Source organism: Pinus tabuliformis, chromosome 1_1 (assembly GCF_031772625.1).
Source record: "Pinus tabuliformis cultivar Carrire ecotype Pingquan chromosome 1_1, CPIR1, whole genome shotgun sequence".
Classification (NCBI taxonomy): domain Eukaryota; kingdom Viridiplantae; phylum Streptophyta; class Pinopsida; order Pinales; family Pinaceae; genus Pinus; species Pinus tabuliformis.
The window spans coordinates 346,880,808-346,896,911 of record NC_142297.1 but is presented as its reverse complement, the minus strand read 5'-3'; the positions used below and the strand labels follow the sequence as shown (position 1 = coordinate 346,896,911).

The window sequence follows — 16,104 nt, the reverse complement described above, 5'->3', positions numbered from 1 at the left end:
AATAGGTAGGCAACCACTTCCAGCCATCAAAATGAAAGCGCAAGAGAGAATTACCCGTGTTATTTTTGATCCTTTCGCTGAGTTGAGGAAGAGGGAAGGGACGCAAAGAAGGCGTCAGCTTCTTCAGCGAGGCTGGGATCCTCCACGATGTACGCCCAGCCTTCTCCCTCTGGTGTATCCTCCCCCATCTTGCGCCATGTCTCGTCATCAATACCCTGAGGGGCTGGTCCCCCCGGAGGAAACGACTCATGATTACCAGCCTCAGACGCTGGTGGCTCCAAAGCGGAGCTGTGTTCCCCTGCCTCCAGTGATCCTTGGACGAATTCTTTGCCTTTGCCCTTTGATTGCTTCTTCTGCGGGTCTTGAGGGGCAGTTTCCCCATTTCCTTCCATAGTTCTGGTGAACATAATTGAGACGTGGGCACTGAGCCCTGGGTAGCTCTCAGCCCTTGGCAGTGTGAAAACCACTGAGCCAAAGGAGGGAAGTTCTTAATTGTCCTCATCACCACTTCCAACCTCCAAAAACTGGCGGATTGGAAGCGGAGAGGCTTTGGCTCTTCGATGGCAGTAGCAGCAACAGCAGTGGTGATGCTCATCCACTGCTGGAGCTCGCGAGGAAGAGCCTCTAGCTGGACCTCTTCTGCACGGCTGTCGCTGACGGAGTCTTGCCATGTTGAAACTGACTCTGCTCTTGTTTGAGTGCAGGTGGGCGTGGAGTCGAAGACTGAACCAGTAACCTCCCAACTCTTTCTCTGGTGCCCAATTTCCCCTCTGAAACCCGCTCCTTGGTGGCCCGGTGGACCGATTCCGGTTCTCACCCAGCAATTGAGCCAAGTGCTTCCGGCTACAGGACCAGCAACCAGAGAGGCTATGGCTGCGATAGCAATCACCAGACACCCGACGCTGAAGTGGATGGAGCTGCCATCGCCTCGGCTCTCTGCAATTCTTTCTTTCCTCAAAATCACCCGACAGACATTCCCTGCACCCTCCATCGCTGTTGTTATGCTCTGCCTCAGGCTCTCGATACAGGCGCGCATTAAGTGCCCTGTGCAACCCCATAAACCTACCGCCCTCACCATTAACTTCATTAAACGCAGCAGAGGGATCATACGCTGGCTGACGGCTTCATATGGGGGCCGTATTGTTTACACGGGGCAGCCCATGCATGGCATGTGGCATGCCCCTTGTTGCTGTCCCGCCACCCGCATCCGGGGTCTCTTTGTCCCTATGGATGAGATTCTCACATTCCAACTTCCTTTGATTAGTTGGGATAATGTTCAGGTGTCCCTCAAGGAAGGCCTTATCTGAATCAACCCCTATGTTGGCAAGAAGATCAGCCACTTTATTACCTTCCCTTTTAGTGTGATTGAAAGAGATAGCATTGTAGTTGCTAATTTCCTCCGCCATGCTACTGAGTCTGGCCTCTAGTCTCCAACTATTGGCTATTTTCCTAGCTTTCGACCCATTCTGGATCCGAATAGCCATGTTTATTAGTATTTGGGAGTCCCCCTCCACAATCAGTGGTTGAAGATTATGTCTCCTTGCAGTAAGAAGTCCTTGCCACATGCCCTCCAGCTCTGCTGAATTATTGGTGTCCCAACCTAGATTGCCAAAGTAGAGTTGTTGCAGAGTTCCTAGGTGATCCCTGATGACCCCTCCGAATCCTGCAGGACCTGGATTACCCTTGGAAGCGCCATCAAAATTTAGTTTGTATGAATGGAAAGGCGGGGCTTCCCAATTCACCTTATCCTTATCATTGTTATTTGCTGCTTGCTGAGAGGTTGGTTCTTGGTTCAGTTGCAGTCCCCAGTTAGATAATATGTTTTTCTCATTATCATCCGTTGGGAGATCTTGTTGGGTCCAGGATTTCAGTGACATGGTTTCTTGGATGTTGGCGTGCATGCTGTTCCATATGTCCTCCCTATTCAAGCTGCTGTTTTTGAAAATGCGCCTATTCCGTTCCTTCCAAATGTTCCAAAGGAGAAAACCTGGAATTAGGTTCCACAGATGATTAAGCAAGCCACTTTTGTAAGGACTTTTAGACCATTGCCTTATGGTGTTTATTACGCTTCCCATTTCTCTGCAACGCCTTTGACTCCTAAACTCTATCTTCTCCCATAGTTGAGTAGCAAGCGGACATGAGTCTAGAAGATGCTGTAAAGTTTCCTCATGCTGAAAGCAATTGTGGCAAACTGAGGGCCCATGGAAGTTGCGTTTTTGCAATTTATCCCATGTGAGAATTTTCCTATGTCCCACTAGCCACAGAAAGTGATTGATTTTGGGCCAGGTTTTGAAACTCCAAATCCTGGACCATAGAGGATCAGGTTTGACGGGAGGGTCTTCCAAAAGATTGTAGGCTTCAGAGGTGGAGTAAGCGCCCTTGGGGAGGTAGCCCCATCTGAGGATGTCGTCACTGATATTGAGCTTAATTCTTCTTTTTGCCAATTCAGTGCTAAGGGCTTCTGCTTCCTGCGATCCGTTGGTGGTGATTATTTGGCTGCTGGCGAGCCATTTCCTGAAGCCGCTTCCCGTGTCCGAACTCCAGAATTGGTGGACTTTTGCTTGCTGTTGCTCTTGCCTTTCTGGAATAATAGCTGCTGGTAGTGCATTGGATAATTTGGGGAGTTGGTTCCAAGCATCTTGCCAGAATCTGGCATGTTGACCATTCCTTACTTCCCAGAAACTATGTTTCTGAATTAATTGGTGGTGCTGCTTGGCCGCATTCCAAATGAGTGAACCTGGACTTGTGGGAGTAAGTCGTATAAGCTCTGCAGGAGGCATATTGTTGGTGTACTTGGCGATCCAAATTCTGGCCCATGGTTTGTCCGGATTTGTTAACCATTGCCACCAGATTTTGGCTGTCATGATGATATTACTGTGTTCAGGGTCTCGGAGTCCAATTCCACCTTTGTATTTGGGCTTGCTAGTGGTATCCCATTTGACAAGCACCCATTTATGATTGGTAGCAGAACTTCCCCAAAGAAAATTGCGCTGTAAGTTTCTCAGCCTTTTCAGGACCCATTTTGGAGCAGCTAGGATGGAGAACAAGTAAAGGGGCATGGCTTGAAGGATGGCTTTGAGGAGCACTGCTCTGCTTGCTAAGTTGAGGGAGCGGTGAGTCCATTGATTCAATTTGCCTTCCATTTTCTCAATAAGACGTCTCCATGCTGGCTGCTTTATGGAGGAGGCGGTGAGAGGCGCTCCTAGGTAAGTGGAAGGGAGAGAGGCCGATTGAAAACCCAGGATGCGAGAGACAGCCCGCTTGACAGAGGGAGGAGTATGGAAGAAGAAAATTTCGGATTTTGTGCTATTGATTTGGGTGCCTGAAGCATTGGAGAAGTCATTAAGCAGCGATTTCAGACAGGAGGCTTCCTGAGCAGAGGGATGGCCATACAGCATGGTGTCATCCACAAACTGCTGGTGGGTGGCAGCCGGGGAGTTGTGGATTGAGATACCCCGGATGTGATTATCTTGCCTAGCTTGCATGATGTGCCGACCTAGGCCCTCCGCCATTATGACAAATAAGAAGGGGGATAAAGGATCCCCTTGCCTGATGCCTCTGGAGGGCTTGAAGGGGCGGGAAGGCAGCCCATTGACGAGAATGGAAAAGTGAGAGGAGGAGATGAGGCTCATTATCCATCTTACCCAAGTGGCACAGAATCCAAAGGCTTTCAGCATGTTCTGAATATATGCCCAGCTGAGTTTGTCAAATGCCTTGGATAGGTCAAGCTTGAGTAGCATGCCCGCTTTTTTGGAGAGCTTGAGAGAGTGAAGGATCTCATGGGAGAGCATTATACCATCCATTATTTGTCGGCCTTCCACATAGCCTGATTGCTCAGGTGAGATGATTTGAGGGAGAAGGGGCTTGAGCCTGTTGGCTATGACTTTGGTAATGACTTTATAGAGAACATTGCATAGGGCTATGGGCCTGAATTTGTCAGGGGTGATGGAGTTCTCTTCTTTAGGAATAAGAGTGATGAAGGTAGAGTTTAGCGAGGGTAGCATCCATCGAAGGGCTCGAGATTCCTCCACAATTTGCCAGATCTCTACCTTAGTCATATCCCAGAAAGCATGAAAAAAATCAGTGGTAAAGCCATCAGGACCAGGAGCCTTACCTTCTTTAAGTTGCGCCATTGCTTCGTCCACCTCGTGGCTGAGAATCGGGCTCATGAGCAGATCGTTTTGCTCTTCCGTTATTAGTCTTGGAATATTGCGCGTGATTTTCTCTATAGCTGCCGTCCGATCCCCTGTTTGTTCTTGGTGGACTTGTTTGAAATGATTAAGGAGGGTTTCCTCAATTTTCTCATGCTCCTCCTCTTTACCTCCTGCTTGGTTCTGGATGAATGAGATCTTGTTGTGCATTCTTCGTTGCACTGTGGTGTTGTGGAAGAATTTGGTATTACGCTCTCCTTCTTTGAGCCATCTCACCCTTGATTTCTGTTTCCAATAAATTTCTTCTTGTTTTCTTCTTTCCTCAAGTTGATTGTAGATGCGCTTTTCTTCTTCTAGTGTAGCCTCTGTATGCCCTGAATTGATGACCTCCTGGTGTAGAAGCTTGAGCTCCTGATTGAGATGTTGCTGGGCTTCGAAGATGTTACCAAAGGTCTCCTTATTCCATTGTTTGAGGTGACTTTTTAGGTACCTTAGCTTCTGCTGGAGAATGAACATTTTGGTGCCTTCTGGAGGAACAAAGGAGGCCCAAGTAGTTTTGACGAAGTCCTTGAATGCCGGGTGGGTAAGCCAGAATTTTTCAAATCGAAATGGCCTTCTGGTGCTGCTCCCTGGTCTTTGCCATTGCAGGGCGATTGGCCAGTGATCCGACCCAGAGTGAGCCAGTATCTCCGCACTGAAATCTCCCCCAATGTGCACTGCGTTGTCCGATAACAGGAATCGGTCCAACTTGGAGGCAATCTGTTGCTTCCCTTTCCTGTGATTGCTCCAAGTATAGGTACCATTACAAAAGGGCATATCAATAAGGGAGGCATTTAGGATGAAGTCCTTGAAGTGTTCCACTTCAGGTTCCAATCTGGTTCTGCCCCCTATTTTATCCTCTAGTCGGGTGATCATGTTAAAATATCCCGCCACAATCCAGAGAGGATGTTGTCTGCTGTTACTGAGTACCTCGATGGTGTCGAGGAGTATTTTTTTATTGCCTCCATCCTGTGGGAAGTAAACATTGGATAAGTTTCCATGTACCTGAGTGCCTATGATGTGAAAGGCTGCCTGAATGAGATGGTGGCCTGCATGAAAATCCGATAGAGTTATAGCTTGAGTGTTCCAGGCTATGGCAAGTCCTCCCGAGGCTCCCGTCGCATCCACTGCCACAAAATGGCATCCCGGCCAGGCTTTGGAGAGTATTCGTCCCAGAGTATCGGTATTACATTTGGTTTCTTGAAAAAAGCATATGTGCGGCTTCTCCATTTTTATCATGTTTTTGAGCATTCTATATTTTGCAGGGCCGTTAAGGCCTCTAAGATTCCAGGAGATGAGCTTCATTGATAACTAGGTTGAGAGGGGCTGAAGTATTTCGTAAGCTTCGCATAGTGGCCTGAATCCACTAGGACTTCTCCAAGCTCTATTGTTCTTTGCAGAACTGTTTTCCTTCCTCTCTTTTTAAAATCCTTTGGACGCAATCTACCATCCCAGGTGCTTCCCGCTTGAATCCCTAACTGCTGTTGTTGGTAGACTTTGGAAATGACCATCTTCAACTTTTCTAGGTCAGTTTCAGCAATGGATTCAAAGGCCCTTTTCCTGCATGCTAACTCTAGTTCATTGATGTCCAGTCCATGAAGATCCACGTTTTCAGCTTCTTCCTCCATTATTTCTATGACACTGTTGTCCTCCTGTGCAGGCTCTGAAGTCTGGGTCGATTTTTGTTTCCCGTCTATCTCCATAAGCTTGGGTATAATCACCAGATCCTCCTGATTTTTAGATAAAATGGTGGGTATGATGATAGGGGTTTTTGAGATGGGGGGGGGGGAGGAGGGAGGGGGGTGGCTTGAGGAGGATGGATGGTCAGATTTGCTGGGATTTTCCATGGGTCGATCTTCCGGAATATTGTTGAGGATTTCAAAACTGTTCTTGGAAGCTTGGTCTTTGAGGTTGTTCGGTTGAGACTTCTGCCCATTGGCATTCTTCCGGTGCGATCGCCTTCTGCTGGTTACCTTGGTGAACCCATCATGATTTGGCTTGGCATTGGGGTTCTGTGACAGATCTGGGGCATTTAGCGGACAATCCCTGAATAAGTGCCCCAGAGCATGGCATCTTCTACAACGGAATGGCACATGTTCGTAGTCCAGGGGCTGAATCCATTCCTCATCCCAGTGGGAGAGTGTTATCGACTCTGGCAGTGCTTCATTCAACCTTATAAAGACACATATGCGAGCATATGATATGAATCTGCGGGATTTGGTTTCTTCAACTGTCCTGATGTATTCTCCCACACCATTTCCAATTCTTCTTAGTGAATCTTCGTCCCAATATTCATCAGGGAGTCCATATAGCCGGATCCAAACTGGTGCCCAGGTTAGGTCTTCTTTATCTGGGTTGAATCTGGGTTTCCAGTCTCGCATGTACAGCCCTGCAGCATTGAAGAAGTGTGGGCCTGTTCCTAGCACCCTGAGTTTGTCTTCCACACAATAGAAGATGACGGTGAAGAAGCCCTTCGGGCCTAGTTGTAGCAGCACATCTCCCTTTGGTTTCCATTTGGCTGCTATCCAACCGTAGAGGGCTTTTTCTGTTGGCCATAAACCTATAAATTTTCCTATGATTGCATGCTCTTTCATAAATTCTATCCTAGCATTTACCAGGTGCCCTTGTAGTTCGATTCTGGGCCTCTCTGCGGCAACAGGTTTGCAGGTGGCTGAGGTGGCCTTTGGCGTTTCTTCTTTGTCATTTCTCCCTTTGTCCTGTAGTTCTTTTTCCTGATCTGGCTGAGCTTCTGTATTGCTATTTCCTTGCCCTGTGGCTTGTTCATTGTTTATGACGTCTTTGCCAATCGAACCGAACATGAGAAACGGATCCTTCTCTGTCTGCATTGGGGAGGGCCCTGGCGCCCCCCCCTGTTGTGTTTCCATAGCGCCTGGCCTCCGCAGTGCGGAGGCGGTGCGGTTACTGTGCTTGGAAGGTGTCAGGGATTGCAGTAGGAGCTAAAGTCTGTGGCGCCGTCACGGGTTTCAGAGGAACCCTAAACTCCTGCAGAGCTCTTCCTTGTAAATCTTGTATATATTAAATAAAATGATGAAAAAAACCCCTTTTAAAATAAACTTAGATGTGTAAATAAATTGGTATTAACTCATCATAAGAAAAACCCTTATCAGAAGGCTTAATGTAAATGAACTATTTTAAAATCCTTTTGAATAGAAATAAAGTGTGGCTTTAAACTATTATAAAACTCTTCGTTATTGCGATAAAGTGATCGGAAGATCACATATTGCAATAACAAAGGAAACATATGCAAAGACATTGTCATTCTCTTCGATTGGAAAAGGCAATCACAATTGGAAGATCAAAAAAGTTAAATGCCAAAGCAGCAATGTAATAGAGCTTCTCAATTTCTCTGATGTGATAAAGTGTATCACAATTGGTAATCAGCGATAACAAGTCAACACATGATGGAAGGCAGACTTGAATCCTTCGATGCAATAAAGCATATCGCAATTGGTGATATGTAAAATCACATTGACGCAGTAATAAAACCTGAATCCATTCCCCGATTGGATGCATTAATGAGGCACATACCTAAAGAACATATTTAAAAGGTTTGGATGCATTGTATCACCTCTCGGTGATCGGAGATGTTTAAAAGAAACATTAAAACTTTTCCTTTCACGTTACCGATCGCTGTTTTGCGAATTATCATTGATCATCCATCAAAGAAATCTAAGCCACACTTGAATGAATCATTCGACGTATAAATGACATGATGGATATTTAGAACCTCCTTTACTATGATTGACATGTTAAACAGCTAATCAATGAAGTAGTTAAGGGTGGATCTTTTCTTTAGATTTTATCTGCGACAATATTACTATAATCCATTATCACCTGTTGATCGATGTAGCTCTTTTCCATTATCATATTGGTCTATAGTGTTAGAAAATTATATATTACGGAGCAATGGAACACATAAAATATTGTGGAAACATAAACACAGAAAACGCACAAAACAAGAGAGACACAGATATACGTGGTTCACCTAGTTTGGGCTACGTCCACCCCGAACAGCCAGTCCTTCATTTTTATTATCCAGCAAAATGAAGAGACACAACCTACAACAAATCCGCTGCAATATCCTTTGTTTTCTCTCACAGTCTCACCTCTCTGTTTCTCGCTCACTAAATACACATCTATCTCACAGCCTCAAATACAATACCCTCATACAAAGAGAGGGGTTTCCTTCTAGGGCAAAAAAACCTAAACTAAACATAAGTTCTACCGTCAGATCATCCGCCTAATGAACGACCCAGATTGACTAGAAATTACTATACTTTTACAAGGCAATTTTACAGCTGTGAATATTTTATGGGCGGCGTTGCCGCCCCCATTTCGAATTGGGGTCCTATGTGGCAATACCTTTGAATATAGAAGATAATCAGACTCCACACCCAATAATCTCCCACTTGGAGACTGATTGTAGCAACTCCACCGCTGCTCCATTTGCTAGACAATGTCTCCTCTTTGGACCTGGCTGTTTCTCATCTTCATCGTCATCCTTGAAGACCAACTGAAACTGAGCATATTCTCAGTTTCTCCCTGGTTACAACTTTTGTTAGCATATCTGCAGGATTCTGGCTAGTGTGTATCTTTTCCAGCTTCAACTCTCCATCTTCCAATACTGATCGTATGAAATGGTACTTGAGATGTATGTGTTTAGTTGTGGAATGAAATGTTGAGTTCTTTGCAAGATGAATGGAACTTTGGCTATCACTGTATAATGTGCCCATATCATGCTCCTTACCCAATTCACCCATAAACCTTTGTAACCAAATCATTTCTTTACCAGCCTCTGTAGCAGCAACATACTCTGCTTCTGTTGTTGAAAGTGCAACAACACTTTGGATTTTTGAAACCCAACTGACAGTTGTTCCTCCAACAGTAAATACATATCCTGTAGTGCTCCTCCTGTTATCTCTGTCACCTGCCATATCTGCATCAACATATCCTTGTAGGGAGATGTTTGAACCACCAAAGCATAATGCTTGATTTGTGGTACCTTTCAAATATCTGAGAATCCATTTCACTGCCATCCAATGTTCCTTTCCTGGATTGTTCATGTACCTGCTTACAACTCCCACTGCATGTGCAATATCAGGCCTTGTGCAGACCATTGCATACATTAAGCTTCCAACTGTTGATGCATATGGAACTTTCGACATATAATCCATGTCTTCTTGGGTCTTTGGGCACATTTCCTTGCTAAGTTTGAAATGGCTAGAAAAAGGTGTACTAACTGGTTTTGCATTGTGCATGTTAAATCTTTTCAACACCTTTTGTATGTACTCATTCTGAGACAATGTTAATTTATGATTTTTTCTATCTCTAGTTATTCTCATACCAAGGATTTGTTTCGCAGCTCCCAAATACTTCATTGCAAATGAATTTGCCAATTTTCTTTTGAGCACATTTATTTCCTGCATGTTAGATCCTGCAACAAGCATGTCATCTACATATAGTAACAATATAATATAGCTGCCATAATTTTGCTTTTTCAAATAAACACAATGATCACAGTGACATCTAGTATAACCTTGTTCAGACATAAACTTGTCAAATTTTAGATACCACTGCCTTGGAGCCTGTTTTAAGCCATACAAGCTCTTCTTCAACCTGCACACTAGTTTCTCCTTCCCTTTCACCTCATATCCTTGTGGCTGCTGCATATATATCTCTTCCTCCAAATCCCCATGGAGAAAGGTTGTCTTTACATCTAACTGCTCAATATGCAAATCTTCAGCTGCTACAAGACTTAAAATAGTTCTTATTGAAGTCATTTTAACAACAAGAGAAAATGTTTCATCAAAATCAATACCTTTCTTCTGTGAAAACCCCTTCACCACAAGTCTAGCTTTATACCTCTGTTTTCCTCCATCTTCTTCCTTCAGCCTGTAAACCCCTTTATTCTTCAATTTAGTTTTTCCTACAGGTAACCTGACTAAATCCCAAGTCTGGTTATGAATTAAGGAGTCCATCTCTTCTTCCATGTCTACCTCCCACTTCTTCCTGCTTTCAACCTGCATTGCTTCTTCATAACATTCGGGTTCACCGGAATCAGTCAACAATAAATAATATAATGAAGGAGAGTATCGTTCAGGGGGTCTACATATCCTGGTAGATCTTCTAACACCACTTTCAGGTGTTTGGGGTGCATGTTGCTGTTTTGGTGGTTGTTGTTGTTGTGGTTGTTGATTATTATTATTTTCAGGCACCTTTACTTTTTCAGTGATTTCATCAAGAACTGCGTATTCCTTGTTTTCCTTTTCTTGTTCCTTTTCCTGCAACTGATTCTTATACAAGGCCTTTTCATTGAATATTACATCTCTGCTCCTAAAGATTTTGTGATTTTCGTAATCATATAAGCGATAACCAAAATCATTAACACCATATCCAACAAAGGTACATTTCTTTGACTTTTCCTCAAGCTTTGTTCTATTTTCTTTATCAATATGGACGAAGGCCTCACAACCAAAACGCTTTAAAATAGAGTAGCTTACCTTTTTACCTGTCCATGCTTCCTCTGGAACACCACCATCCAAGGAACTTGAAGGCCCTTTGTTTATTAGATAAACAACAGTATCTACATCATTTGCCCAAAACTGTAAAGGCAATCCTGCATGCAATCTCATGCACCTTGCACGCTCCATGATTGTTCTGTTCATCCTCTCTGACACACCATTTTCTTGTGGTGTTCTTGGAACTGTCTTCTCTCTGTGAATTCCATGCTCTGAACAGTACCTATCAAACTCTTTGCTGCAATATTCACCTCCATTGTCTGATCTAAGACACTTCAATTTCTTTCCTGTCTCAATCTCAACCAAAGCTTTCCATTTCTTGAAAGTATCAAATACATCAGATTTATTCTTAGTACAATAAATCCAAGTTTTTCTAGTTGCATCATCAATAAAAGTAACATAATAGAGAGAGCAACCGAGAGATGATACCTGAGTAGGTCCCCATACGTCTGTATGCACAAGCTCTAATTTTTCGTTCTTCTTTTCTTTCCCAACTCTGAGAAATTTGACTCTCTTCTGTTTTCCATAAATGCAGTTCTCACAAAAGTCCAAATCAACATTCTTCAAACCCGACAACAAATTCCTTGAGTGAAGAATCTTCATCCCCTTTTCACTCATGTGTCCGAGCCTATGATGCCATAATGATGCATCTGCTCCTCTGGAAGTTAAAGCATTAACAGAGTTAGAAATACCATTGCATAAATACAATGTACCAACCTTTTCGCCTTTTTCTATTACCAGGGCTCCTTTGGTGACCATCCAAGCTTTATCTGTGAAAGTTGTCACACAACCTTCACCGCCTAACTGCCCTGTTGAAATCGGATTTTTCTTTAGATCTGGAACATGCCTTACCTCCTTTAATAGCCATTGGTTTCCATTTTGCTGTTTTACAAGAACCTTACCCATTCCAACGATTTTACAGGGTTTATCATCACCTAGATGAACTTGTCCAAAATCTCCTTGAACATAGTCATGGAAGTATTTCTTATCAGGTGTGGCATGGAATGAAGCCCCTGAATCTACCACCCAGGAATCAATAATATTTTCGAAAGAAAGAATCAAAGCATCTTGTAACACCTCACCTGTCACATTTGCTTCATGATTGTTTTCTTGTTGTGCATCTCCTTCTTTTCCCTTCCGAGATCTACAGTCTTTCTTTAGGTGTCCTTTCTTTCCACATTTCTAGCACACTATCCCCGATGTGGACTTGGATCTGCCCTTCCTTGATTTACTGCGATATCCTGCGCTCTTTCTTCTTTCCTTTTTTCTTCCTCTAGAATCTGCACTCAAAGCATTTCCCGATGTCTCACCGGAGCTTTTTCGTCGCATTTCCTTGCTAAGGATAGCACTGACAACATAATCAAACTTTAAAGTACTAGATCCAGAAACGGAGTTACTAATGGCCATTACCAAACCATTCCAACTTTCTAGTAATGAGAACAAGAATAACAGAGCTCTAACTTCATCATCAAAGTTTACCCCTACAGAACTTAACTGACTTGTAACTGTATTAAAATCATTTAAATGGTTTGCAACAGATCCACCTTCCGACATATTCATATTAAATAATCGTTTCATAAGAAATACCTTGTTTGAGGCCGAGGGTTTTTCATATAGTTTCGACAACGTCTGCATCAAACCCTCTGTCGTGGTTTCCTTCGAAATTTTGAAGGCGACTGACGCAGCAAGGCACAACCGTATTGTTCCGAGTGCCTTTCTATCGAGAAGGTTCCATTCTTCGTCTTTCATACCCGTCGTCATCTTTGTTTTTCCGCTCAATGGTAGGTATAGATCTTTCTAATACAGATAATACTCCATCTGCATCTTCCACAGCGAGAAGTTTTGCCCGTTAAATTTCTCGACCCTAAACTTACCATCGTCCGCCATTGCTCCCACTCGAACCAGGAACCCTTCTTTCCTGCGAGTTTATCAGCCAAATAGACCTTCGGCTCTGATACCAGTTGTTAGAAAATTATATATTACGGAGCAATGGAACACATTAAATATTGCAGAAATATAAACACAGAAAATGCACAAAACAAGAGAGACACAGATATACGTGGTTCACCCAATTTGGGCTACGTCCACCCCGAACAGTGAGTCCTTCCTTTTTATTATCCAGCAAAATGGAGAGACACAACCTACAGCAAATCTGCTGTAATATCCTCTGTTTTCTCTCATAGTCTCACCTCTCTGTTTCTCGCTCACTAAATACACATCTATCTCACAGCCTCAAATACAATACCCTCATACAAAGAGAGGGGTTGCCTTCTAGGGCAAAAAACCCTAAACTAAACATAAGTTCTACCGTCAGATCATCCGCCTAATGAACAACCTAGATTGACTAGAAATTACTATACTTTTACCCCCCCTGCAGCCGCCCCCCTGGACCCCCCTGCAGCGAATATTTTACGGGCAGCGTTGCCGCCCCCATTTCGAACTGGGGTCCTATGTGGCGATACCTTTGAATATAGAAGATAATCAGGCTCCACACCCAACATACAGTAGCATTTCTATGTATCATGGTTTTTCCAATCACTTGTGCAGAACTCCGCTGAAATTAGATATTTGAAACAAATGGGAAAGAAATCAAAGAAATCTACGGTAGCGCTCCTACAACAGTAGTGTAGCCAGCCAGAGATATCGGACCAAGCAAAAAAGGGTTAATCTTAGACACTACGTGCCTCAGTCATGGAAACACTAGATGGGAGAGCATATTGAATCTAATAGAAGTAGAGGAGCTTGAGGAAATATGAGAGAAAGACACAACTGATTCAAGTAACAAATCAGAGGCATCCCTCAAAGATTTAGATTGTTCATATTTATACAGAGTAGTAGAATGAAAAAAAATCCTCCCATATACTAATGTAGTGAGATGGGTGGTAGAGGAAATTCCTGTCTCGAATAGAACATTTTTCACAATTGACGTGACGATATTTTTTTCATTTCAGCCTAATGATCTAAGGAAAATGTATCACTTTCTTGAGTCTGAAAAGTGGTACAACAAAGCCTTCCTTGAAAAATTTGCAAATGAGAACAACACAGAATCAACTTCAATTAGGTAGTAGAGACATTTCCCCAGAAGCATAAGCACGAATCATTAGGTAAGTACTCTGTGGGCTCATTAGCTTCTCCTTACTATTATGCCAGAGCTATGATGTGTAGAATGTGGGGAATACTTGACTCTGCTAAGTTCACTATTGAAATGGTCCCTCTGATTGAGGCGACAATCAATGGCTATGTGATGGATTGGGCAAATCTTTTATCCAGCAAATTAGCCACATCAATTCTCGAGTTCAGGTGAGATTCACGTAAAAATACTAGGACCATTCCCCCTTTTTATTACGATGCTTACATTATGGATAGTATTTGTTTTAACTTTGAATATCCAGTACTCGGATGGAAATGGACTCCCCAAGACCCTAAGGCAATCCGTATTTATCATCAAATGTTATGGAAGGCTCACTACAAAACTCATTTGTACAAAATTTGCAATGGGTTTATGTTGTCTGTCTACTATGCTATTTTTGATAAGCCTGCCCCCAGGATTTCTACGGAAGCAGGAATCAACTTGACTGCAATAGCTAATTGGTTCAGAGAAGACAAGTTCACTTATATAAGGATTTTTGGTAGCCTTACAAAACCCCATGTCCTTCCCTTATATGTTCCCGATAAGCTGTTAGCTCAGGAATTGGCCTATCAGATAACAACAGAAGGGACATCCAAAACCCTTATAAATTCTAAGAAACAGGTATGGCCTACATTTCCTTTAAGATGCAGTGTTTTCACTCTCCATGATTACAAACATGCAGAAAAGGAGGCAAAAAAAATTCGAATGCTCAATCTTGCAACAATTCCCAACAGATAATATGATCCAAGAAAAGTTGCCTATAACGTTCTTGAACAAGCCAAACTTACAAAGTTTGATAATGAAAAGGATGACTTTGATGACCTGTTTTCCTCAGCGGAATCATTGTTTCAGGTAAAAACATTGGCCAGGATCAAGTATCAAGATGAAGGGCTAGAAGTGTTTAATAAGCTTAGAGAACATAGGTTGCAAACTCTACCTCTAAACTTATTAGCCAGCACCCCAACAATTGAGTCAAGTGAGTTTGAAAAACAAACTGTGGACAAATCTCTTGCTATTGCAAAAGTTCCTGAGAAAGAAAAAGCACCAGAATAGGAGAGAGAATAGGGAAAAGGCAGTGAACACATGGATATAGATACTCAAATTGATCCCGAGCTCCTTAAATAATGGCAACAGTTCGATTCCATTATAAGCAATCCTGAGAATTCATAGGGTTTTAGTACGCCTGAAGTGACAATTGGTCACAAGATAGAAACAAGTACAGTTCCAACTTAAGGAACTAGCACCCTACCCATAAGTCAAGATGTGGAGGTAATTCCTAAGGATCCATTGGATGAAATCATTTTGCATATAGAAGAAATACCACCTTTAGATATCTTCTATAGCCCTAAGCATAGGGTTGTAGTAAAAAGACAAAGGAAAAATAGAAGGATTGATCAATCTTCCCTTTTACCTACTCAAACAGAGATGGCTAATGTCGTATGGAATGAAGAATTCAATCCTTACGAAGACCTCGTAAAACTCTCTCAATATGCCAAGGCTTACTCGGTAGCCACTATGGATAAAGCATCAGAAGTGAGAAATTTACTCAAGGAAAAAGGTCAGATAATTGTTTCATTGGATGCACAGGTGTGTGAAAGATAGCAAAGAATAGAGAAATTAGAATAGTAGTTAGCAACATAGCAACAATTAAATAATCAACTAAAGGAGAAATTGCTCAAGGAGAAGCATAGGATAGACAAAAGTGCAGTACACAAACAAAAGTAGTTATCCTTAGCATTGGCCAAGCTGAAGACAATGAATGAAAAAATGAGCAAAACAAAGGATGACCAAATCACTCAACTATCAAAATAGATAGAAAAGTTCAATAATTTTCGTCAACTAGCAGAGTTCAGGTCCGAAGCTCTCCAGACCAATAAGGCATTGATTAAATAGTCAAATTTACTATGTCATAATATTTCCCTTGTTGAGCCCCTCTGTGAGATTTCTTCATCAATGATTGACAAATCAGTTGATGCAAGACAAAATTTGGAACAGGCCGATGAGACATTAACAAAATTTCTTGCCTAGCAAGGAACCAGTGAAAAGCAAGCTACAAATTTTCCTAGAATTATAGAATCACACAAGGAAATTATTTTCCTAGAATGGCAGTCACAATTGATGAAAGCATAAAGGGAAACTTCGAGATGTAGATCAACAATCGATAATTTGATTGAGTTAATTAATGATACTCTTTATCTATCTAATTTGATTCCACAATACACTCCAGGCAAACTACCATCAGCCA

At 42.6% G+C, this 16,104-nt stretch overlaps 1 protein-coding gene across 1 annotated transcript; it reads right to left on the bottom strand.

Moving 5' to 3' along the window:
• Positions 1-1,124: 1,124 nt before the first annotated feature.
• Positions 1,125-5,420, bottom strand: LOC149213005 (uncharacterized). The gene is made up of 2 exons (XM_089388890.1): positions 4,539-5,420; positions 1,125-4,334 (listed from the first exon to the last, which is right to left on the bottom strand). The coding sequence occupies exons 1-2, from the start codon at positions 5,418-5,420 to the stop codon at positions 1,125-1,127; spliced, it is 4,092 nt and encodes a 1,363-aa protein (XP_089245016.1).
• Positions 5,421-16,104: the final 10,684 nt, after the last annotated feature.

Excerpts from the sequence above, each read along its gene's own strand:
- LOC149213005 (XM_089388890.1), bottom strand. The coding sequence starts at position 5,420 with ATGGAGAAGCCGCACATATGCTTTTTTCAAGAAACCAAATGTAATACC. Across the intron at positions 4,335-4,538 it reads TCAAGCTTCTACACCAGGAG|AACCAAGCAGGAGGTAAAGA; the intron begins GTCATCAATTCA and ends TCATTCATCCAG.